This window comes from Equus quagga, chromosome 1 (assembly GCF_021613505.1).
Source record: "Equus quagga isolate Etosha38 chromosome 1, UCLA_HA_Equagga_1.0, whole genome shotgun sequence".
NCBI lineage: Eukaryota > Metazoa > Chordata > Mammalia > Perissodactyla > Equidae > Equus > Equus quagga.
This window is the reverse complement of record NC_060267.1, coordinates 5640539-5666189: the sequence shown is the minus strand read 5'-3', so window position 1 is coordinate 5666189 and position 25651 is coordinate 5640539. Positions and strand designations below refer to the sequence as shown.

At 46.0% G+C, this 25651-nt stretch overlaps 1 protein-coding gene across 1 annotated transcript in view; it reads left to right on the top strand.

Moving 5' to 3' along the window:
- The first annotated feature begins 364 nt into the window (after positions 1-364).
- Positions 365-25651, top strand: part of RASSF3 (Ras association domain family member 3) — a 66411-nt gene continuing 41124 nt past the window's right edge. The window contains exon 1 of the mRNA XM_046679872.1: positions 365-1028. Coding sequence (XP_046535828.1) covers positions 918-1028 — 111 coding nt within the window. The 5' untranslated portion in view covers positions 365-917. The remainder of the gene's footprint in view (positions 1029-25651) is intronic.

Genomic DNA, 25651 nt, shown 5'->3' with positions numbered 1-25651 from the left:
TAGGAGGGTGAATCGAGTTCCCTGAGCCCTTCACCCCAGCCCTGAAACCATGCCTCGTAGGTTTAAAGCGGATTGTGGGAGGGGGCATTTAACATCACGTTTGATTAACGAGTCCTCGAGCTCTAAAACTAGTTCACCCCTCTTTGCACCAAGTGGCCTCCCAGATCATAACGACCTTGGCCGTGCTTATGTGGGCATGCACCCTCGCTAGAGAGGAGGGCGAGGGGGAAAGACCGAACCTCAACGGAATTACCAGAAAGGATGTTTTCATTTGAATAAACCCAACCCAGGGTTACCTCCCCACTCATCTCCGCTAACTTTAACCCAGGGGTCAGGACGGGGCGGAGCGGCTGCAGGACGCCCGAGGGTCTGCGCGCCCCCGGCAGGGCAATCTCCGCCGCCACCCGCTGCACCCCGGGAGGGGTCAAGCAGGGCAGGGACAGCGCAGAAAGTTCGCCGGTCCGCTCCCGCCCTCCCCAAAACCCGGGCAAGCGGGCGGGGGCGCTGCGCGCGGAGGAGCGGGCCGTTTCCGGGAGGCTGGGGAAGCGACCCCGAGCACAGCCCCAGCAGGCGCGGGCCCGAGCCGGGCTTTCCGGGTTCCACCCACGCTGCCGGGGAAGGGCAGCCCCCACCTGCGGCCGCGCCCGCGGGGAGCAGAGGGGAGGGCCGGGGAGGGCCGGGGAAGGCCGGGGAGGGGCGGGGCGGGGCGCCCGCGGCCCGCGGAGCCGGGAGCCGGGCGGGGAGGCGAGGAGGCGGGGAGCCGGGGAGGGGAGGGCGGGCCGAGTGAGCGGCGGCCGCAGCTGCAGCAGGACGGCCGGCCGGCGGTCGGGGCGGCGCGCCGGGAACCTCGCGGGGCGGGCAGGCGCCGCACCCCAGCCTGGCCGCCTGCGCCCCCCGCGCGCGCCGGGACCAGCAGCATGAGCAGCGGCTACAGCAGCCTGGAGGAGGACGCCGAAGACTTCTTCTTCACCGCCAGGACCTCCTTCTTCCGGAGGGCGCCCCAGGGCAAGCCCCGCGCCGGCCAGCAAGTGAGTGGCGCGCGCGGCGGGGGTTCGACCCGCGCCCCCTCGCTCCCGGGGGGCCCGGAGGTCCCGGGGCGGCAGGACCCCCGCCTTCACGTGTCTCCTGGGGCGCGCCGGGGATGCCCGCGGGGAGGGAGGAGGAGGCCGCCGACAAGGGCTTCTCCATCTGGATGCCGGGGTCGCGCCTGGCGCCGGTGCCTGTGCCTGTGCGCGCGGGGCGCCTGGGCCGGGGAAGGGGGAGGACGGGCGGGAGGCCGAGAGACCGCTCTGCTTCCGCGCCAGATGGCTTCTGCCGCCCCGGGGGCCGTCCGAGAGCCGGGAGGCGTCCGGGCCACCCCCGGCGTCCTCCGCGCAGGCGGCGGTCGGGGCCTCCCTCTTGGTCCGTTCAGTGGCCGGCGGCCCCAGAGAGGCTTGGGGGCCGTGCGGTAGCCTGGAGCGCGGGGGGTGGGGTGGGGGTGGCCCTGGTGCCTGGCCTCCGCCACCTTCGCGCTCCAGGCGCCTCTCTGGTCTGGGGCGCTGGGAGAGACGCGCGGCCTGGCGCCCGTGGGCGTTCCCTGAATCCGGGCTGCGGGAGTCGGGGTCCTGCATTCCCGTACAGTCAAGTTTATGGTGACCCGAAGGTTTTGCAAACAAGTTCCGGTGCTAGGTACATGCCAGCGGGCGCGAGCCGAGCCGCCGGCCGGTTTCTTCCTTTTTTGGAGGAAGCACGCCGTGGGAAGCTCGGCTTGGGAAAAGATGGGACGGGAACTGGGCCGGTGTCGCCGACCGGGACCGTGTTTTTCAGGGAGGCCTCCCCGAAATGGGGCGCTTGGGTGGACTCCTAAGTCCGGCGCTTAACCCGCGGCCTCCGGGCCCTGGAGCCACCCCAGGAGGCTGCCAGCCAGCCGTGCTCGCGTCAGACGGGAGAGGGCTGTCATGGAACGGATTTCTTGCTTTTAAAAAATAACAGGCGCGCAGCAAGCAGTGCTGTCCGATTGGGTCCTGGAGACTAGAAGCAGGGAAAATCGTTCAGCGCCAGCCGATGAGTTATGGGGGCTGAGAACGGAGTAATGTGTCAGGCTTTCCTTGCCAGACCTTTTAAGTTTATTTAAGCACTTTCTGAGGTTAGATTTCTTTTTAAGATTCGGAAATTCTAATCTTTCCAACCTCTTAATTACCAACCCAGAAGTGGGAGAGGGCTGGGGGAGAGGGGACAGTGAAGGGCGCGGGGGAAGTCAGGGGCCCTGCTCAGTAGCAGGGAGGGCTGCGCCGAGTCCAGGTGCACCGGCGTCCCCTCTGTGTGCTGTCGAAGGCTCAAGGCCGCGCTGGTTTGCTGGTTACTTTGAGTGATGTCCCCGTCAGCTCGGGCTGCTGTAACGAACACCATAGACTAGGTGATTGAAACACAGATACTTATTTGGAACTCTTGTGGCTTAAGCACAAATATTAAGCACAAATATTTATTTCTGACAGTTCCGGAGGTTGGAAGTGGGAGATCTGAGTGTCGGCATGGGTGGTTTGTGGTGAGGACGTCTTCCTGGGCTTCCTGGCTTGTAGACGGCTGACTTCTTGCAGAGTCCTCACCTGGAGAAAGGGCTGACCCTCTGTCCTCTTAGAACGACCCAGCGTGGGTCCACTCTCATGCGCTGATTACCTCCCAAAGGCCCCACTTCCAGATCCTTTCCTATTCGGGCTTCCTCATATGAATTTTGGGGGAGACACATTCAGTGTGTAGCAAGTGATCTTTTATTTTCTCGTGACACGAGTTTGCTGTGACGGTTGGAAGTCAGAAATCCCCTCTACCTGCAGGGGTTATGGAAGAATTGCATTTCCTTGTGCTTTTTTTCACTTTGCTTTTCTCTTTCTTTCTTGGCCTCCTGTTTCTTTCCCTTCTCTGTTTTTTCTCCTTCCATTTGTTGATGTTGCTGTCGCATTTGACACTGACTTGAGCGTGTCAGAGATGGTTGTGCTAGTGTGAAGTATATGTCAGAGGTGGCTAGTATCCAGAACACTTGCTGGCCTTGGATTCTCCAAGTGTGAGATGCCCCTTGACAAGGGTCAGTGTATCCAGGTCGGAGTTGTACAAGAATGATTTGATGCTTTAAAAAGTAAAATGTCAGTTTTTCCTGGGTTTATACCCATGCAGTGTGTCTGCGATATACTCATTAATTTCTGGAATATTCATCCAGCATATATATTATACTCATATAATGTTACTTATTTAGCATTCAGAATTAGGCAAGCATTTATGTATATTTCGAGGTATTGTGCTGAAAGTCAGGACAGTGAGACCTAGTTCTTTGTTCGAAGAGCTTAAAGTATATTCTGCAGCTTTATTTCCTGTGTATTTCTCCCTCTAACATAACACATGCAAGGTGCTGAGTTATAGGACTTCTTTGCCAGGGGGAGAAAGTGTTTTAAACTCTGACTTTTAGTGGGCATTTTGGTTTGTTCAAAGAAGTGACAGAGTGAGTCTGTTAGATTTCTGATAAGATTTGTGAGTTAAGAAAGTAAAACTTATAAATCAAGGCACTCTAAATATAACCTAAGGTTAGATAAGCCTTTTTTCATTTTGTTATGCTGGTGATTGTAAGAATAAGGTAAGCACTTGTGACATAAAGGGTAGAAGTGAAATGTATCTTTTCTCTAGAGTGTTGGAAAGAGGTGTTGCCATAGGGATATATTATTGATAAAAGTGAATGTTTTTGGTGCCGAACCACCTGTGGGAAAGCCAGGAAAATGTGGTTTCTAGAACTCTTGAAAATATCTAGAGAAAGCAAGATGTTTGTGGTAAATGCAGGATGGAGAGAAAGGGGGAGGAGGGTGAGAAATTTTTTTCTTCTCTTGCCAGGCAAAGCGGCAGTCCGACACATCTTTCTGTGTTCAACGATAAGAAAAATCTTACAGATATAAAGAAAATGTTATCATTTTCTTGTTTTATGTTGGTACCGTCTTTAAAAAAAAAGAGAAAAAAGGAAAAGGCTTTTAAAAACCTGTCTGAAAGATAGAAAGGGAATGTTCGAACATGTGGCCTGTTTGTGTCAGTGTGAATGTCAGCTTATTGCTGTATCCCCAGGGCCTTGGTCAGTGCATGACACACAGTGGTTGGTCAGTGAATATTAGCTGAATGACGGAATGCCTTCCTGGTTTGATAATAATTGGCTCTTTATGGGTTTTCAGTGTACCCTGTCTTAGGATTCTCCCAGGAGCCCTCTGGAGCAGGAACCTAATGAAACTCAGAGCCTTGTTAAGGGCTTCGCCCAAGGGCCCACACTTAGATGGGGGAAGGCTGGGACTCAAGTTTTCCGACTCAAATTGCACTCTCCTATTTGTTACTTCTTGGCTATAAAAGTAGTTTTAAAATTCGGTTTTCCCTTTGCAAATATGGACGTCTATGATTTAGGAGTTTCTTAAAGTGTTGACCCCCTATTCTGTATACATCTTCATCACGGTGTTCGTAATTCATCCTTGTGGATTTGCTATGTTGTTGTTTCATGCAGAACCAAGAATGTGGACAGCTGTGTAATTCATCCTTCTCCTTTTCTGATTTTCCAACAAAATCAAATACAGGACGTGTTCAGACTTCCAAGAACAGAGATGGACTCCAGTGATTCCTAGGGTGACCTACTGCAGCCTGTCTCACCCCGCAGCTAAGGTGCTCAGTCTTCTTCCTGAGCCTTTGGTAGTTAACAGGAATAAGGAAATGAGACTCTGTTTTTGCTTTAGAAGTCGAATAGTCAAGAAGTCTTGAAAAACCTGAACTTGTCTTCTGAACCACCCACACTTTTACAAAAGTTATATTGAAGATTGGTTTAATAGGGCAAGTCCGTGAGACTGCACAGACAGACCTCAAGGTTGCCCTGTGGATTTTCTCCTTATGGTAATATAAATATCTTTGTGGCTCCCTGGTTCTGTGTCTTGTCGCTGGAATCAACAGTAATGCGTTGCATTATTTTATTCAGTGCTTTTATTAGAAGTTTTGGCGATAGACCCATTAGGGGCAAAAGAAGAACAGTTTGCAAATCAAAGGTCTGTTGGCTGTCCTAACATTTTATACTAACCGTTAGTCGCTCTGTGACTGACTGGAAACATTCCCGCCAGTCCTTTTGCCTGGTGCCCGGTGATTGGCACATCTTGTCTTTGTGTCTGATACAATCTGTTCGTACACAGTATTAATCTGTTGGAATTTTGTGTTTGTGTGAGCAGGACTCACAAAGTCACATTCCTTTAACTGAATTTCAAAAGAAAGTTAGTCACCAATCTCACATACCTCAATATGAACAATACACTCTCTACCCCATTTCTTCTTCTGGCTAACTTGCAAGATTTGGAATTATTTGGAAAGCAGTGACACAAAACATTTATGAAAAGAAAAGCTAAAAATATCCAATAATGTGGTTATTCTTTTTAGACTTCCTTTGGCAGTCAGTGCAAGTCACACTGTAAACATTCATTTTCTGGGAGGAAAAAGCCAGGCTGAGCAAATGCTTTCTAGTGTGGCCTGATCATCAGCTCTTAGCCCCGAGCACCAGCTCTTGCTTACCCCCAACTTCCTACAAGTAGCCATCTTTTAATAAAGGCTCCAGTTCCAGGCTGGCTTTTCAGTTCTAATTTGGCCCAAGGCCATTAGCCAGCCGGGGAGGCCCCTCTTCAGGAGGATGGAGAAGGAATCGGATATAAGATAGATGCATGCAGAGGAGCTGCTCTTCTGTCATGTATCTTAGCTGACTTAGCCTGTTTGCCTCCTTATCTCATTGAATGAAGAGCTAGTGTATGTTGCCTGGAAGGAGTTTGTTATTCTGGCTAAGGAAGCGTTACCTCTTCTAGGCCCAGCTTATTGGTCACTCTCTGGTGTAACAACTTTTAAGTAACAGTGCGTAACCAGGACTCTAGTCACATTAGCCTCTTCCTTTCAGGAGCCAAGTTGTTCTCCATCTCAGAGCCTTGGTCTGGCGTTGCTTCCCTCAGTTCTTCCCATGTCAACTTAGTGTCACTTTCTCGGAGAAGTCTTCCTGAACCACCAGTCCGAAGCAGGCTCCCTCCCCTCTTAGAGCCCTCTGCTCTTTCCCTTCATAGCAGAACTTATAATTGGTTGTCATGTTTTGTTTAATGAGGACAGAGACCACCATGTTTACCCAGCACGTAAAGTAAATGCCCGGCACTTAGTAGGCACTTGAACAACTGAACTATTCCTCCTTTTGGTCCGGGGTCCCAGTGCTGGGTGCTGAGAGTTTTCTTAGACACAAATGTACAGCTTTTCCCCCTCTCTCATTAGACCAAAAGCCCCCACAGTATCTTACGCATAGTAGTCATTTAAAAATGGATGCTATTGGTCATATCTGTTATTACTGGTTTAGGTATAGCTCACTTTATATATTTTCCCCTTATTTTAAGAAAGCCCATTATTCATTCATTCAACAATTTGAGTTTATTTTTGTAAACAATTTATTTTTTTCTGAAGAGAAACAGCAGAGAGCTTTGGGGGGGGCTACTTCAGATTGGTGATTCAGGAAGACTTCTCTGAGAAGATGACATGTCAGTTGACATGGGAAGAATTGCCACACACACACACAGACACACGCAGACACACACAGACACACATACAGGCTTGGCTCTGGGGATAGAACCGTAAATAAAACGAAGTCATTAGTCTCACTTAGTAATATTTTTTAAAAAGCTTATCAAATAGACAAAACTTCTCTTTAGTTTATCTTTGAAGAGCTTGCTTCTTTAGAGTAAAGAAGACTTCTAACCACTTCCAGTTTTTCAGGAACAGACCTGTTGTGTAAAGTGTGGTGAAGCTGTGCATCTGTTTAGGTGGCAGTGTTGACTGAGAAGCGCATCCCTGGGCAAGAAGTCACGTTTCCCCCTTGACATCTGTCCTAAAATTTTAGGTGACCGTGTTCCAACAGAAGCATAATCACGCTCAAGGATATAAAATGCATTAAACAGCGCTAGGAACAGTAACCAGAGTTTACCAGACTCTTGAACGAGGCTGATTTTTCAGATTTCTCGTAATAGTTTAGTTAGTCCTGGTTTGGCTATCAGTGACTAGTGAAATGGTTTTTGTTTACTGTTATTTTTTTTTTTAATGGAGAGGGCCAGTTATGCACTAGGAAGGGTATCAGAGCCCATAAAACATGACATGCATGTAAAAATGTTACAAAATGGAAATGACCATCATTTAAAAACTGTCCTGTCCAGGCCGGTGATTACTAGCCATGTGTGGCTGTTGAGCACCGACATGTGGCCAGCCCGAATTGAGAGGCGCTGTCAGTATGACGTGCACACTGGATTTCCATGGCAAAGGAAAGAGAATATAAAATAGATCAGTCATTTCTTAATCTTGATTATATGTCGAAATGATACTATTTTGGACATATTGAGTTAAATAAAATTAATTTTACCTGTTTATTTTTTAATATGGCTATTGGAAAATTTAAAATTTCCCATGTGGCTCGCAGCGTCCTTCTGTTGGACGATGCTGTTTGCTAAAGCAGAGCTGCTGACTCCTGCCAGGGGTCTGAATCTGCATCCTGTAGATGGCTGCAGATGGATGGGTGGGTGCCAGCCAGGCCCACTGCAAAGATTCTTCCTTGTGAAGGGGAACTTGCCCTTCACTGTTGGGAATAGTTTCTTCGCAGCCCATCTTGGGTCACGCATACCAGCATTTTGGGGTTGGGAAACTTTTGCGTGGGGAACTTCCCTTTTATTCACATCTGAGCTGATAGGATAAAACCATCCTAAGGGCATTCTAACTGCAACTCTGCCTTCAGTTTACAGAGAACAGGGCCCATTATTTCATAGAGCATTAAAATGGCAAGAGTAATAGGTATTTTATGGTCTGTAATTGCTAACTGCTGCTCCATGATTCTGCCAGCTAAGAATAATTTACTAATTATATATTGCAGCCCTCACTTCTTTTTCCAGATGCTAAACAAAGTGAGATAATTAAAGGGGGAAAAGGATGAATTTAGGAATTGGTGACCACGAGAATAGATTTAGAATATCTTGGATTTAAGAGATTTAGAATGTAATCAGCAAAGTGTTTTCAAGAAATTAATGCAGATTGGGCAAACAATTTGTGTGTTAAGTTTGTGAAGGTCATTTTCTAAATTAATTTCCCAAGTATTTATTGAATATTCACAGTGTGCTAGATTAGGTTCTAGGCTTTTGGTGGACAAAACAGATTGAAACCTGCTCTCGTGGTGTTTGGAGCAAGATATTAGTTCAAAATTTGACGCCATCTTTGTTTTGTATGTGCTAAAAAAGTGAATAATTTCTCATAAGCATGTAATTTTTACTGGAAGGACTTTAAGCCTTGGGTTTTATGGGTAGTTAGAGCAATATGCTCTTAAATTTTTTTTTTTTTTAATAACAAGAGTGCTATAAAAATCAAATCATAGAGTTTGGGGCAAAATGGTGCATACTCTTACTATCCTAATCCAAATATTTCATGAAATTGTTTCCCAGTGTTTTCATTAGTCTGTTTTACATACGTCTAATCATACTGTACTGACATTTAAAAGAAGTTGTGATAAAATAGACATAACATAAAATTTGCCATCTTAACCATTTTTAAGCGTCCCGTTCAGTAGTGTTAAGTATATTTACGTTGTTGTGCATCCAATCTCCAGAATTGTTTCATCTTGAAAACTGAAACTCTGCACCTATTAAACAATGATTCCCCATTTCTCCTCCCCCCCAGTTCCTGGCAACTACCATTCTGCTTTCTGTTTCTGTGAGTTTGACTACTCTAGATATCTTGTATAAGTGAAAAATCATACAGTCTTTGTCTTTTTATGACTGGCTTGTTTCACTCAAGGTGCATCCATGTTGTAGCACGTGTCAGAATTTCCTTGCTTTAAGTCTGAATAATATTCTCTGTGTGTATATACCACATTTTGTTTATCCATTTGTCAGTCCACGGACATCTGGGTTGCTTCCACCTTTTGGCTATTGTGAATAATGCTGCTATGAACGTGGGTGTACAGATATCTCCTGGAGACTCCTCTTTCAGTTTTTTCAGATATGTACCCAGAAGTGGCATTGCTGAATCATATGGTAATGCTGTTTTTAATTTTTTGAGGAATACTGTACTGACAAATTTGAATCCTACTATTGAAACTTACAGTTATGGGATATTGCTGTATAATTTCAGCTATCATTTTGATGTCTACATTGTATTTTCTTGAATAGGCATTATTGCCCAAATATTGGAAAACTTGAATGTTTCTGATTTTTGCTGCTATACATAACACTGTAGTGAACATCTTGAACAAGAAACCTCTCCATTATGGATTAGTTTTTTAGGATAGATGTACAAAATAGAATTGTACAGAGCATAAGGGGGGGTGACCATTTAATGGCGCCAGTTATGTATATTACCAATTGAAGGCTATATTTTTAACTAGTTTCATTGCATCCTTAGCTCCACTGGATATAGTCATTTAAATAGAGGAAAAAACTCATTGTTCTCTAATTTGCATTCCCTTAATTGAGTGAATGTAATACTTTTCTCTTCTTCCAAGGGGCTGAGCCCAGCCTTTGCGCATCTGTCTGTGAGGCGGGCGGAAATCTTGAGAGCCCTGCCTTGAGTGCTGTGCGTGTTTGGCTGGTAGATAGTTCCCCTTTTTTTGTGGTCATCTGAACTTCAGGTTATTTTTTGACTTACTCTGTTTGTACCAGAGGGACATTACATATTCTGGCATTTTGAAATACTTGGGAGTGTGTTTCAGGCTGACATCACTGAAACTCGGAGCAAAACACATGTTCCTCCCATAATTATGACACAGGAGAGGCACTGCTGAGAAAGCGCCGGTGTCCTGGGAACGCCGCGGAAGACGGGGTGGGGAGCTGGGCGATGGGTCTTTACCGGCCCTGTAGAAGCTGGAGGCTGGACGTGCCTGTTTATCTTTGAATTTCAGTAAATTTATCACCAGTTTTCCAACCACTGTGGTAGAATTGGGAGGAGCCTAAGTTATGCTATAAATATCTAGGCTAGTTATTGATAAAAGGAAGATAGGACCAACTCATAAAACTTCACCTAGCAAAGAGAATTTTTCCCTTGTTTACCTACAAGCTTATTGTCTTTTGTTGAAAAATTGCAATTAGGTGGAATCTGGCGTCTCGGTCTGCTTGAAGGCTGGCTTCTGTTGAAAACTGTTGCTTAATCTCTTATAATCCGATTACCTCCTAGTTTACCCTCATTTACTTTTTCCTTCTTTCAGAATATTTTAATTAAGTGAATCTTTTAAAAAGATATGAAGAGTTATTTCTGACTTGAGATAGATTGTGAACCCTTGCTAATCGTCATCCTCTTAGACAACTCAAACAAGCTTACTCTGGGGCCGGCCCAGTGGCGCAGCGGTTAAGCACGCATGATCCATTCTTGGTGGCCCAGAGTTCGCCAGTTCGGATCCCGGGTGCAGACATGGCACCGCTTGGCAAAAGCCATGCTGTGGTAGGCATCCTACGTATAAAGTAGAGGAGGATGGGCATGGATGTTAGCTCAGGGCCAGTCTTCCTCAGCAAAAAGAGGGGGATTGGCAGAAGATGTTAGCTCAGGGCTAATCCTCCTCCTCCTCAAATAAATAAATAAATAAACAAGTTCACTCTGAAAATTTCCCACAAATGCTTGCTTTGAGGAATAGTGTTTGATATTTTGCCAGTTAAGTCGGAGAGATTTATGTATATCTGATCTAGTTCTCAAACAGGAACACAAACAAAAACCAAAAGATTTTTGTGAAAATAGAAAACAGCAGAGCTACATACATTACATGGGAAGAAAAATATTAATACTAAAGTGAAGTTGAACATTCCATGGCCTTTTACAGTTAATGGCGCTTTCCAAGGGAATAAAGTTCAGGTGATTTATTTGGACTCTAAGAAGTTTCAGTGGAACCTTGAGATAAAGTAAGCTAACAGCAGGTTTTGGTCCAAGCCTTTAGCAGATCCAGGTTGAATGGCATAGCCGAGGGGAACTCGGGCCCATCGACTTGCAGGCACTGATTTCCCAGCCCTGGGAAAATGTAAATATTATGTAGGTGGTTTAAAGAAACAATAATATTACTTTTGTCCATTTAAGGTCTGTTCCTGTTTGTTTAAACAGGCGTGTGGATTGCTTTTCTTGCCAGTTTCCCTGTGGGGGAAGGCATTGGCCTTTCAGAAGCCTCTTTCTGAAGTCTGAAGATTTTCTTCCTGCCTTCCCTCATGCCAGCGTGGGCCGCAGGCAGCTGGAGACTGTGGTGCTGGCCCTGGCCGAGGTGGGCTTTGATCCTTGGCCATCCTGTTGGTCTCTGCTAGAGGAGCTCTGTTGTGTGGACGGTACCCACAGCATAGTTATTGCTGCTGCTGGTGGACATGACGTGAGGTGGGTCACGTAGTGGAAGGAGTACTTTGCAAAAAGGCAGACCTAGCACCAATATCAGCAAATCAACTTAGAATCCACTCCCACTGGCGGTAGTGCTGTACAATTTTAATTACAGTGGATCCTAATCTTTGGGGTGAGGGCTATTACTATTAAAAAAAAACAGGGACTGGATTTGTCATGGCCTACAAGGGTGTGGTGTGTTCTTGCTGGGTGGGTTGGTTGCTTGCCAGCAGCCATATAAGGCAGCTTGAGTCAAATCTGGGCTACTGTGTTATCTTGGGCAAGATGGCACCTCTTTAAGTGTCAATTTCCTCATCGTAAAGTTAGCAGTGTGCCTGGCACATAGGAAGCAGTGATAAATATTAGCAGTTGTCGTTTTTAAAAGGTTCTACTATGTATGGTCATATACTTCTTCCCATTTGTGGGGACTCAGCTCAATGGAGAAGCGACAGTGGCTGAGAGATTTGAAGCGAACTCATCAGCCAGCTAGAGAATGGAAGATGGCAGGAAGCAAGGTTGTCGCTCTTTGGCTTTACTGACCAAGATGAATTGGGAATGTCAGTGTAATTGATCAGAAAGGAGCTTCAGTCATTCCTGGAGGCTTAATTTTGTTTTTTCTTTTTTTTTTTTTAAACCTCTTTCTGTATTACTGTGGGGCATTTGTTTTCTGGTAAAGGGGCTGTTTTCTCCTGACTAAGCCTGAGGCTACCCATTAGAGTCTTTGTCAGCTTCTTTTTCCTTTGAAGCAAGCCCCCTCCGTGGTAAGAGGATGCGCTGGCGTATGGAAGTGTCATCTTTGGCCCAAGAGTTTATGTGAAAGTTAACACATTGGACGAAAGTTATTTTCTTTTCACCTTCCTCTGTTCTCCCTCTAATCCGCCTCTGGCTGCAGTTTTGCTCGAGGCTGCTGGCTTGACCCATAGCAAATGCTCCTTGTTCCTGGTGGCTTTCCTTTTTCCTCCAAAAGGTCTCAATCGCCTCCTGCTCATTGTCCGGGGGCTTAGTCACTGTCCTGTTTCTGGTTTTCATGAGATCAGATTAAATGAGGTAATTTATGTGAACTCTGTACCTCGCTGCACAGGGAGATGCTGTGGCTGTCCTCAGAGTCCAGCGCCACGCGCTGTGGCTGGACCCCAGCCCTCTGGCCTCCCACCCATGGTGTCGATCTCCTCTCTAAGGATTTCAGCGTTGCTGGACACATCCGCAGTTGGGAAACAAGCTTGCTCATGCCAAATTTGAATGCAGGCGTTAGAGAAGCTCCGCGAATCATGTGATCTGTTCTTTATGCTCTGTAAAACCAGTCAGAGTTTTGGAATCTGGTGGGAAACCTCTTCCTTTGGGCCACGTGAGCCTCCTGGGGTTTGCTCTTCTCTCTCCACCCCCAGCCTTCCCTTCCTTTGGTTGAGTTTCTTACAATAAACCAGTTGTCTAAAACTGGCTTTATATTCCGAATGCCATTGTGAATATTTTTAATCACATAACTTTTTTTTAAATTTGACTATGACTGATATACTCTTATGTAAATAATATATCACTGATTAATTCGTATAAAAGACTTGGAACATTATCTAGCTTCTGAGTACATGTTTAAGAAAAGTTAACTATTATTATTTCTAGTGGTGGTAGCATCAATGGAAACAGTTGGGTAGGAGCATTTACTAAGACATTGTGGTTCAGGAGAAAAGTCCAGGGGTCTGGAATTGTGAAACTCTAGCTTGGTTTTGGATCTGTCATTTACCAGCTCTGGGAGCTTGAGCAGATTCCTTAATTTCCTTGAATATCAGTTTGTTAATCTTTAAAACAGATACTCTTATAGAGCGATTAAATGGGATAATGTGTGTGGAAAGTATTCTTAGATTATAAATTGTTACATAGCTGCAAGGTGACAGCATCACAGGTGTGTTTAGAGACTGCTATAAAATTGTTTTCTCTTACTTTTAATATACATCTTGTGTCTTGTAAATTGATAAATACTCAGCCTCATGGAGTATTGGAGGTGACCTTTGATGAACAATTGTTGAAAAATGAATTTATCCCTCCATATCATTGATGTATGTCTATTTTTATCTGCGAAGTAGTGATTTGTATTTGGGGACCCGAACAATTATATCTAAGCAGCAAGTCTAAATTACGTTATGAATCGATTGTGGTGTGTATGAAGCTCTCTGATGCTTTGGAGAAAGTGACATTTTAGCTCATTGTTGGATGCGTCAGGGGACTTAAGTAAATTTAGTTTTAAGCCTAAACTTACTAAATTATCCTGTCTGTGAGCTTCACGAAGGCAGACTATTTCTTGTTCACCACTGTATCTTCATGGCTAGTGTGATGCCTGACAGAGGGGCTCTGGTCCATATTTGTTAATTGACCACCTGGGTTTCATTTGCTCTGACTTGTGTCAGAATTATAATCAAGAAAAAGAAGTTGGGTGAAGGCCGTGACACAGATTTCTTTTGGTTTCAGGAGGAGTAATAGTAAAACAAACAATGGTAATAGATTCCGTATCATGTGAAATTGAGACATTTAGGTGAGAGGGGAAGTATATGGGACTGGGGATGTGGCGTCCTGGTGGCAGGCCTGGTCCTTTATTAACCGCCAGAGGGAACTTTGGGAGTTGCTTAGCTACTTTGGGCTTCCGTTTTCCTTCCTCAAAGACCCTGTCCAGTTCTGTGACAAATGGTTACTTTATTCTGGAGCTGAATTACTGATGGAAAAGAGAGTAACAATGATAAGACTTGGAAGGGCTTCCATGAAATGTCTTGAGATGCCAAGTGAATTAGTCTGGAAACACCTACATTCGGTCCTATCTGGTTGGGTGGGGTTGAACTTAAGTGAATCGATGGGTCACTGATTAGTCATTAGTGTTTGAGAGATGAGTAGAATATGTCGAATTACTTCTTTCTTTTCCTAGAGAGGGAGTGTCTTGGGAAAGAAATCAAGGGGGTCATGAGTGGTGTATTGAATTTATCCGTTTATAGTGCCGACAAGAATGGGTTTTGTGCAAGCCAAAGGAAACACTTAATTGTTCTGAATTTCTGTATTGAAGGAATTGTAAATACAGAACCATTTAAGAAAGAGCCCCCCAGCAGTGCTATATTCCTCAAAGACAGGGCAGGATGAATGTCTGAGTCACTGGCTTACTGAGAAGGCTGGGACCCTGGGGCCGGTGGAGCCCCTGTGCTTGCTGGAAGGGCGAGTGCTGGGGGCTGGGGCAGCATTTGGGGGTGGAGGAAGCGTCTTCATTACCTTTGCAAGATTTAGTTCTGTCTTTCCTTCTGTCGTCTCCTTTATTCCAGCTGGTCTGCACGTATGCTTGCCGGGTAGATGTTAGAAAATTTCCTTTAGCAAGTTTAATCCTATTAGAAAACATCAGTGTCTTGTCGGCTACAGCATGTCCAAGTGTGAGGCTTGTACCCCGGTGCCCACACGCTGTAGGGCCTCACCCCGCCTCTCCGTTCCCTGATCCTAGAATACCCACTTCAAGGCTCTTTCTTAAAATGGCTTGTCCTCTGATTGCTACAGGTGTGTTCAAGCATCGCCTTCCTGACAAGAACGAAAACTCTCGAGGGCTCGGGACCTTTGCTCTGTAGAGGCCGTGTCGAATGCTTCCTGAGTGTGATGATTAACTTGATTCATTCTGAGACGTCGTCTTTTCCGAGAGGAATTATTTTTGATTTGAGCAGTCTATTTAGAACTTTCCTCTCATCTGTGTCTAATTTCCTATATACTTCAGAGGATGTCAGCAAGACCCAATGGGGAAAGATATTTCTTTAAAATTGGACTTTTGAATATTTGAGGGATTGGTGATAACTTAGAGTGACATGACCGTAACTCAGGAATGGACTAGGTGGACTGATTCCTTTTAACCTGAAGAGCCTGAGCTTTTCGGCTATTTTGGCCGGAAGGAATGTGCCTAAATGCATAGTTAGATGAAGTTTTGTTTTCAGCCACGGAAATTGTAAAAAAATTATTTTTCTGGTGACTCCTGTTCTTTTTGTTAAACATATCCTAGTATCCCTGACATTCTGTGCTGGATTTTAGATTTGGAAAATGTGTGATGTAATAATATGAAGAGAGAGCTGATGTAGCTAACTGCTCATAATTTGTGTCCATTTTTTTGAGGAAGATTGGCTCTGAGCTAACAATTTGTGTCCATTTTTTTGAGGAAGATTGGCTCTGAGCTAGCGTCCGTGCCCCTCTTCCTCTATCTTATATGTGGGGCACCTGCCACAGCATGGCTTGACAAGTGGCGTGTAGGTCCACCCCCGGGATCCGAACCAGCGAACCTGGGCTGCCGAAGTGGAGCATGCGAACTTAACCGCTACGCAACTGGGCTGCCTCCTTGTGTCCGTTCTAATTTAAAATGTTGGCCATATGAAAATGGGTATCATGTCAAAATGGTTTATGTGGACTAAAATGTTGTGTTAGTATTTTGTGGCAAGTAAAGCCACGAGTCTCCAGATCCTCAGCGTTACAGTTATTTAGCTTTATTTGAAGTATCTCTGAATTTAAACATAGACATTCCATTCATTTGGGCACTTACTGATTTTAACAATTTCAATGTTGAGAAGGGAAAATGTTGGCTGAACTATAAAGTAGTAGATACCCCCAGATGTATAATATATGTCACCAAAAAAGATAGAAACATAAAGCTAAAAAGCTGCTTGGAAATACTGAACCATTCTTTGTGGCTGTCAGAACATGTTCTATTCCATCATGTCCACCTCAGGAGTCAGTTCTAGCCAGTGCTCAGTGGCTCTTTATTTTTATTTTATTTATTTATTTATTTTTGAGGAAGATTAGCCCTGAGCTAACATCTGCTGCAAATCCTCCTCTTTTTTGCTGAGGAAGATTGGCCCTGAGCTAACATCCGTGCCCATCTTCCTCTACTTTACATGTGGGACGCCTACCACAGCGTGGTGTGCCAAACGGTGCCATGTCTGCACCCGGAATCTGAACTGCGATCCCTGGGCCACTGAAGTGGAACGTGTGCACTTAACCAATGTGCCACCGCTGGCCCCTCAGTGGCTGTTTAATTGTTGAGGTGGGATGAAGGCAATCAGAGTGGGGATGGAGTGGAGGAGGGGCCGAGCTGGAGATATTGGTGAATTGGGGGAATTTTGCAGCATTGAGTGTGGGTGTTGGGTGGTGAGAGAAAGGGGTCGGGATGAGTTGTGGGTTTCTTGGCTTTAGATGATTAGGAAGATGATACTGTCACTTGCCAAGAAAGGGAATATAGGAGAAAGATCAGATTTGGGCGAGAGGATAAGTTCAGACTGCATGTTGACTCCAGGTGGTCCATGAGTGCTGAATGAATGAATCTGGGAAGGTGTATTCTGAGACATCTGTGGGGTATCAGTTTACTGGGTTGGTAGATGTGATCTGGAGAGAGAGCTTTCAGATTTATCGAAGCCATGGGGTCTTGAGACAGAAGCATGGAGCACGCCAGCATTTAAGGGGTAGGCGAGGAAGAGTGTGTTCACGGAGATAGCCAGGAACGGAGATAGCCAGGAACGAGTGGCCAGAGAGGTAAGAAGAAAACCAGGGGAGAGTGCGTGTCCTGGGAGCCAAGCTGGGGCCGGGCCGAAAACAAGGGCTTGGTCAGTAGGACAAGTGCTGCAGAAAAGCGGGGCACTGAGGCTGAGGCAGTAGGAGGTCTCTGGAGACCGTGAGGAGAGCCCCTTCCGGAGCTGGAGTGGGAGGAGGAGGGAATAGCTGCGGAGGAAATGGGGAAGCTGAGTGCAGACTGCTCTTCCATGAAGCTCGCCGGCAAGGAAAGGACGGTGGAATGAAATGAGGAGGCCAGGAGGCCGCACTGCGGAGGGAGGTCGGTCGTCGGGGTGTTGACATCAGTTGGGTGTTGACATCAGTTGTCGATGAGAGACTTGAGCAGAGAATCTGGGCAGTGAGGATGCAGGTGAGGGAGAGGGGACCGTTGGAGCAGCGGCTGCCTTTGCAGCGGAAGGGAGGGTATCTGGACCATCAGTGGAAGAGGACTGCTCACAAAGAGGGCAGCTCCTCCTTGGAGAACAGGGGAGGAGTTAAATCTGCAAACGGACGTTTGGTACCAGGGGAGGTGGCAGGAGTTTGAGTTGGTGGCAGGTGGACGTTGATGGAGGAGGTGAGTGTGCATGGAGGTGTGAGGTGTGCAGAGAAGCCCACAGAAGCGCAGAGGCCGAAGAGGGCGTGCTGGTGTCTCTGGGGAACCAGCTGGTGGTGTGGGTGGAGCAGATGGCGTCACCGACAGGTGTGGTGAAAGACTGAGCTGGAAAAGGAGGTGGGTTCTTCCAGGGCCTTGCTGGCTGGCCTGAGGACTTTGGATTTTATTTTCTGGGTGAGGAGGAGCCATTTAGGGAAAGTAATGTGGTCAGATCTATGGTTTTGAAACCCATAGCAGTTTATGGCAGAGTTCAGAGAAGTTTAGGAGGCTGTTGAAGTAACCTGGGTGGAGGCTGGAAATAGGGCAGGTGCTGTGGGACAGATGACTCCAGAAGTTGAGTCAGCCGATTGGCACCTGACTGTTCTGGTGAGGGCGCGGGGCAGGAAGGAGAGGAGGGAAGAGGAGGAGGAGGTGTGTGTGGAAGGCCGCTGAGAGCAGGGCGGTGCCGGGTGGGGAGAGAACACGTGAGGAAGACAAGCAGCCTAGTGAGGGGGGCAGCTCAGTTTCAGGCACATTTACAGATCGTTTGTGTAGCGTCCAGCTGGCAACCAGGATCAGGGGTCTGAAGGTCGAGACAGAGGTCGCAGCAAGAGAGAGAGATCTGGAAGCATGAGATCATCATATTTGAATTGGAAGTGGTTAGCATTTATTTGAAGGAACGAGAGAAAAATAAATCTTGATGTGGATATGGACTGTAAAAGTAAACTTCTCAGACCACTTCAGTGTATTTTTAACTTTCTTAGAATAGAGCCTCTGATGACCAGAATATGGGCGTGCCCCCCCAAATACCTCAAATTTGACATGACCAAAAGATGTTGGGAAATAAATTCAGGCATTTTCAATAGAAATGCTGTTATCTTGGTAGTTTTTTCCTGTCAGGTTAAAATCTGTTTCTTCAATCCTTTTGTTTATCTTCTTTTTGATAAGAGACTTCAGAAGAAGGATGAGGATTGGCTGGTTGTAGTTTTGAAAGTCTTTGAAGATGAAATATTGTGTCTTGGGGTGGTCTCGGGGCCTTTCCTTCCCTGGCTTGGTCACCAATGATACCTAATAATGAGATATTCTAACTCAATGTTTGGAGATGGATTTAAAAAAAAACTAAACTAGTTTATATCTCTTTTGAGAAATAGACTGATTACAATCTGTACTTAGCTGAATTCTGATTTGTAGAGCCTTACTTTGGATCTGCCATAAAATCCATGTTTTTCTGTTTTCCTTCCCAAAATGTGTAAGCAAGTAACACTGCTGATCTGTGGAAATGTTAATTAAACAGAAGTAAAGTCTTTTTTTTTTTTTTTTGAGGAAGATTAGCCCTGAGCTAACTGCTGCCAATCCTCCTCTTTTTGCTGAGGAAGACTGGCCCTGAGCTAAGATCTGTGCCCATCTTCCTCTACTTTATATGTGGGACACCTACCACAGCATGGCTTGTCAAGCGATGCCATGTCCGCACCCGGGATCCAAACCAGCGAACCCTGGGCCACCGAAGTGGAACGTGTGCAGTTAACCACTGCACCATTGGGCTGGCCCCAGGAGTAGAGTCTTTAAATCCTCTAGCAGTTCCCAGCAGTGTGTTGTAGGGGTGTGTATGATCCGGATTGTTCTCCCCAACTCGCTGCTGCTGTCTCATAAACTAACTGTGCTACTTTTTTTTTCTTCTTTTTTTTTTTGCTGAGGAAGATTCACCCTGAGCTAACATCCACTGCCAGTCTTCCTCTTTTTCTGTGTAAGCTGCCACCACAGCATGGCCACTGACAGACGAGTGGTATAGGTCCACAGCTAGGAACGGAACCTGGGCCACCGAAGCAGAGGGTGCCGAACTTAACCACTAGGCCACCAGGGCCGGCCCTGTGCTGCTTTTTGATTTCATGCTGTAGAAGAGAGATTAGTATTCCTGCTTTCATGGGATCAACAAACATTTGTGGAGTGCCTGCTTTATACCCAGTGCTGCTGTGATATTGTGACTTACAGTAAATGTACATATTGGTCCCATCCCCCTCCTGGTGCAAAGCTTCTAGAACCTGGGGAATTTCCTGTTGTTTATAACATGCCCTTTTCAACCACTCCTGAATTTACGTTAATGAGGTGGCTTCTGAAAAGCCCCTAAAATGGGAGGCTGGTTGCCAGGGGAAGCCAGCAGGTGATTAGAGGGCTGGACCTTTTGCCTCCACGGCCCCCTCCTGGGGTGGGAGTGAGGGTGAAGATTGAGTTGAGTCACCAAGGGCCAGTGATGTAATCCGTCACGCCCACATAATGAAGCCTCCATAAAAATCCTAACGAGGACTTTCGGAGAGCAGCTTGGTGGGTGAACACGTGGAGGTGCTGGAGGGGGGCCCCGGGCCAGGGGGCGTGGAAGCTCCGAGCCCCTTCCGCTTGCCTTACCTTTTGCATTTCTTCGTTTGGCTGTTCCTGAGTTGTGTCCTTTGTAATAAACGGGCAAGAGCAATCAGAGCACTTTCCTGAGTTCTGTAAGCTGTTCTAGGAAAGGATTGGACGTGGCGAGGGGGTTGTGGGAATCCCCAATACACAGCTGGTCAGTCCTAAGTACAAGTGACAACCTGGACTTGGGATTGGCATGGGGGGAGGGGCAGGGCAGGTGGGGCCGGGCCCTCAACCTGTGGGGTCTGCACTAACCCCAGGAGATGGTGTCAGCGTTGAGTTGGATTATAGCGCAGACACCCAGTTGGTGTGGCAGAGAATTGGGGAATTGCTTGGTGTCGGGGGGCAGGGAAAACACCGTGTATCTGGTGTCAGAAGTGAGTCATTGAGAATAGTAGAGAGTACAGAAAAAGAGTTTTTCCTGTCAGCCATAAAGAGACCATTGTGGATGCACATGGAGGAGGCACCTGGATTCTTAATGCCGACATGTTTATGGCCCACCCACGGTGCCTTAGACCTCTGCTGAGTGACGCCATCCTCACACCAACCCAGGGAGGTCGGCACAGTTATTCTCTGTACAGAGGAGGAACGGAGGTTAAATGGTAGCTGTCAGTAGAGGAACCAGGATTAGACACTGCGCAGTCTGGTGTTAGAACCCACGCTTTGAAGAAGTGTGAAGAGGAGGGGAGTGACAGTCCAGTTAAGGGTGACTGTCACACTAGCCAAGATCAGGATATGCGCATCTGAGGCTGAGAGCCTGGAGCTTGGGCTGGGGGTGGGGGACAGTGGGAAGGGAAACCGTGGGGTCAGGGTTAAGCTGAGCCTGGATGGACTAGTCTGAAGTGATGCTGGAAGGTGGAGGAGGGTGGAGCCCAGATTATGCAAATAGGCAGTGTCTCCTTTATATCAAGGTTCACCCTGAAACCCTAAAATGATCTTTATCGTTTTGTATATATCATACATTTACTGTGGACGTTTCGAAGAGGCCCAGGACCTTTTGAGTTTATAGCATTTTTATTTTCATACCAATTGCATTCATTGGCATCTAAGAAATATGCATGTACAACATGGGCGGAAATTAGGATGATTATAATAAAGTCGCTCACAATTCGAAGACGTTGGGGGCGTCTGCGTGGTTTATGTAACTTTAAAGAGCCGTCTGTGATGCGTAGGTTTTGGAAGTTTGTTTCCAGGAAGGGTAAGTGAAGGAGTTCTGGAGGCTGGTTGTATATGGCTGCGTGTTTGTTTTCCTCTCAGATCAGAAAGAAAATGTAAAGGATCTGGATGAGTTCCAAAGATCAAAGTAAGTCGCTCCCACCCTTCTTAGCACACTGAGATTGCTCAAATGTTTGTGCTAAGTATTACTGAGCACGGACCATGTGTGGAGCTTGGGCCCGCATACAGTTGGGTTGTTATGCAAGAGTCCTGCTCCCTACCTAGAAGGAACTCCAGGATTTTACAGGGAGACCAACATAATGTGATGCAACTTGTGAACAGCAATAACTGTATAAATGAGCATAGAGCAACCCAGAAGAGATGAAAATAAACGCATTAGAAGATGCATAATACTAACCTTGATTTATTCCTTTGTGCACTTTGTTGAGCAGTGGGCACCTGGAGGCTGCACGGAGAAAGGCAGACCTAATTAGGAATACCTCCCGAAGGTTGCAGAAGCTTGGATTTGGGTGTTGGGAGGATGGAAGCTCTAACAATGACTGGGTGTCTTTTATTTTCCTGTAGAAAAAGCACAGGTATATGTTTTGGAAAGGTTTAGATTGCCTCAAAAACAAGGAGTTTTACAGACTTGGTTTCAGAAATGACCTGTGTCTCTCTGATAGGGCTCATCTCCAGGGACAGGTAGGTAGTGAGAGTAGTTACTTTCTAGAAACACTGCAAACTGTATCTGTGAGGTTGGGATAGATCTTAAATTAGGCTGTTCCGTTCCACGCTTTCTCTGTAATTATTAAATCAGATATTTCTGCCAGGGAATCCAAGATTGTAATAGAAAGGAAATTATTGTTTGAACTATTATATTGTCAAAGTAAATATTAATTTCTTGAAGCAAGTCAAGATGCTAGGAAAAGACGTTTTCCTTTTTACTATTTTCTGTCTCTCTCCCTTTCTTTCTCTCCGCTTCTTTTTTGTCATCGCCATCCCTGTGTTTTATATATTTACTGCGGGTGTCTAAGTAAATAATTCATCGTCAATAGTGTTATTTTACATGCTGCTAAGACTGGAAGATGTGGTGTCACATTGCATGTTTTCGTCTGTGACTCGCTTCTATTGTTCAACCTTGTTTCTGAGGTTCTTTTTTTTTTTTTTTTTTTTTTTTTTGAGGAAGCTTAGCCCTGAGCCAACTACTGCCAATCCTCCTCTTTTTGCTGAGGAAGACTGGCCCTGAGCTAACATCCATGTCCATCTTCCTCTACTTTATCCGTGGGACACTTGCCACAGCGTGGCTTTTGCCAAGCGGTGCCATGTCCACACCCAGGATCTGAACTGGTGAACCCCTGGCCACGGTGTGGGAACTTAACTGCTGCGCCACCGGGCTGGCCCCTGTTTTTGAGGTTCTTGTTGCTGAGTTTCTTCTGAACTGCTGAGCACGCTACAGTGTATCCATTTTCCTGTTGATGGACGTTTGCGTATTATTTCTTCCGGTTTCTCTCTGTTACAAATGATATTGCAATACATCTGTACCTGCGTGCGTGCGGGTGTGTAGGTTATGGTCACGGGAGTGGAATGGCTTGGTCGAGGGTGGGGAGGGTTGGCATCTTCTTATTCACTGGGGAGGGTCTGCAGTTCCGTCTCTGAAACAAGAAGCTTGAGGATTAAGAAATTATTTTTTTAATTTGTATGGTAATATTTTCTTGAAACTATAATAGACGTATGAAAACTTCGTGATTTGGTGAAAAATTGGAATACAGAGAGGTAATATTTTGTGTTAATGGTTTGTGACTTGTGTGATTTATGTGAAGTTCCGCTTAGCTGAATAATATGTGGTTGCATATCTTCACCTAGGACCACAATGAAAGACTATAAAAAGGAAAGTTTTGATCTGTGTTCTTAGTGCTCACTTGAAGTGAAGTGAATGCGACTTGGTAGGGCAGGGGAGAGTTCAGAATAGATAATGACTTTTTTGTGGTGTTTAAATCTTCTATAATTTATTTAAAATTGAAAATCTTTAAAAAGATTGGGGTCGGCCCGGTGTTGTAGTGGTTAGGTTCACGCCCTTCACTTTGGAGGCCCGTGGTTCACTGGTTTGCATCCGGGGTGTGGACTTATGCACCGCTCATCAAGCCATGCTGTGGCAGCGTCCCACATACAAAATAGAGGAAGATGGGCACAGACGTTAGCTCAGCGACAATCTTCCTCACACACACACACACAAATTATTGAGGTAGAATTGGCATACAACATGATTCGGTGTTTGTATATATTGCGAAATGATCACACGACACTAAGTCTAGTCACATTCATCACTGCACAGAGTTATAGAATTACTTTTTCCTCCTGATGAGAACTTTTAAGGTCTACTCTCAGGGGTGGGCCCCGTGGCCGAGTGGTTAAGTTCGTGTGTTCTGCTTCGGAGGCCCAGGGTTTCGCCAGTTCGGATCCTGGGTGTGGGTGGACCTAGTGCCACTCGTCGGGCCGTGCAGAGGCAGCATCCCACTTTGTCACAACTAGAAGGACCACAACTAAAAGTATGCAGCTATGTACTGGGGGACTGTGGGGAGAGGAAGAAAAAAAAAAAACACTCAGCAACTTTCCAATATGTGATATGGTTTTATTAACTATAGTGGCCATGCTGTACTGAAAATCTCTTTTTAAATCCTCGTTATGTCTCAGGGTGATCAAGTCGAGGGCACAGGTGCCGGCATTATGAAGAGTGGCTTAAATCAGGACGGGGCCTTTTTGAAATAAGCTGGTGTGCTCCCGTGGGTGGAAGAGGGTTGTGTTTCCTTCTCGTGCTCGTCCTGCCCGAGCCGCCCGGGTTGACTTTGTGGTTTCCAGGGTGCCTTTTGGACTGGCTTTGGGCTGATGGTATCAGTGCCGTCGTATTTCCTCCACATCTTTTTTTAGAACTTTTATGTAACTCTCTTTCCAGTAAGATCCTAAAACATTTGCTGTTGGGGTTTAGTTGCTTCTGCAGACGTTTATTTCCTCGGGGCAGGGATCATTGGGAGAGCTGCCTTCTCATGGATTGGGCGGCAGGTTCTGTGCTGTGTCCTGTTGACAGAGACCTCTGGAGGGAATGCACCGTGAAAGATGTTGCCCTTCTAGGATAAAATGTGGGGTGAGCTTCGCATTAATGCGGATTTAGTGTCCGTCACTGAGGGCCTTTTAAATTCTCCCCACTCTCCAGCTAGTTTGGACTTTGAATGTTGAGGACAAATGGGAAATCCTATGGGCGTGGGGTTCTCTGAGTCTGTCCCCACGTGGAGACTGGGTTTCAGAAGTTACTGACTCCAGGGGGGCATCCAGGCAGTTACTCTGTTCCTCTGGAATACCGGTGTTGCTTCAGTCATGTGCAGCCGTGACTCTCGGAAGTGCTTAGTGATTCTTAGCCCCACACTTGGAGCCATCTAAATACAATTATTTTTTGCAAGTTACCTTTTCTGCTGCTTTAGGCTCCTTGGTAAGCAGATCAAAATTAGCTCTGGTTGACAGCTCACCTGGTTATTGAAGTTGTTCGATTTATCCTCTGATCTAGCACTTCTACTTCTAAAAATTTATCTTTAAAAAAACAGTTGGGCCTGGCCTGGTGGCACAGCGGTTAAGTTCGCGTGCTCTGCTTCCGTGGCCTGGGGTTTGCCAGTTCAGATCCTAGGCCGCGACCTAGCACTGCTCCTTAAGCCATGCTGTGGCAGGCGTCCCGTATATAAAGTGGAGGAAGATGGGCACAGATATGAGCTCAGGGCCAGTCTTCCTCAGCAAAAAGAGGAGGATTGGCAGCAGTTAGCTCAGGGCTAATCTTCCTAAAAAAAACCCCCAAACAAAACAGTAGCAGCAAGGGTATATGAAAAGATCTCTTATAAGGAGGCTCATCAAAACATTGCTTTTAATAGTAGGAAATTTGGAAACAATTTAAAGGCCCAACATCAAACCTGTCAGATATATAAACCTTCAACTATTTAAAATTATTTGTACGGGGCTGGCTGGGTGGCATAGCGGTTAAGTGTACACATTCCACTTTGGCAGCCCGGGGTTCGTTGGTTCGGATCCCGGGTGTGGACATGGCACCGCTTGGCACGCCATTGTGGTAGGCGTCCCACATAGAAAGTAGAGAAAGATGGGCATGGATGTTAGCTCAGGGCCAGTCTTCCTCAGCAAAAAGAGGAGGATTGGCAGCAGATGTTAGCTCAGGGCTAATCTTCCTCAAAAAAAAAATTATTTGTAGAGTACAGTTGTTAAAAGTACAGGTTCTGGATCCAGACTAAGTACATTCTAATTCTGGGGCTGCCACTTAGAGCTGTGTGACCTTGGACAAGTTTGTTTTTTAAACTCTGGTAAAATATACGTAACATAAAACTTACCATTTTAACTCTTAAGTGCCGTTAAGTGCATTCGTATTGTCGTGTGGGCAGGTTTCTTAATGTAATTGATAATTGTAACTGTTAACAGCTTTCTTTTGATTATTTTGAATATCAAAGAAGTTGACACGTAAAAAGCTTAGATGGGCCTAGTCCATGGTAAATACTCAATATACATTAGATATTATGTATCTATCTGTGTGTCTATCAATCT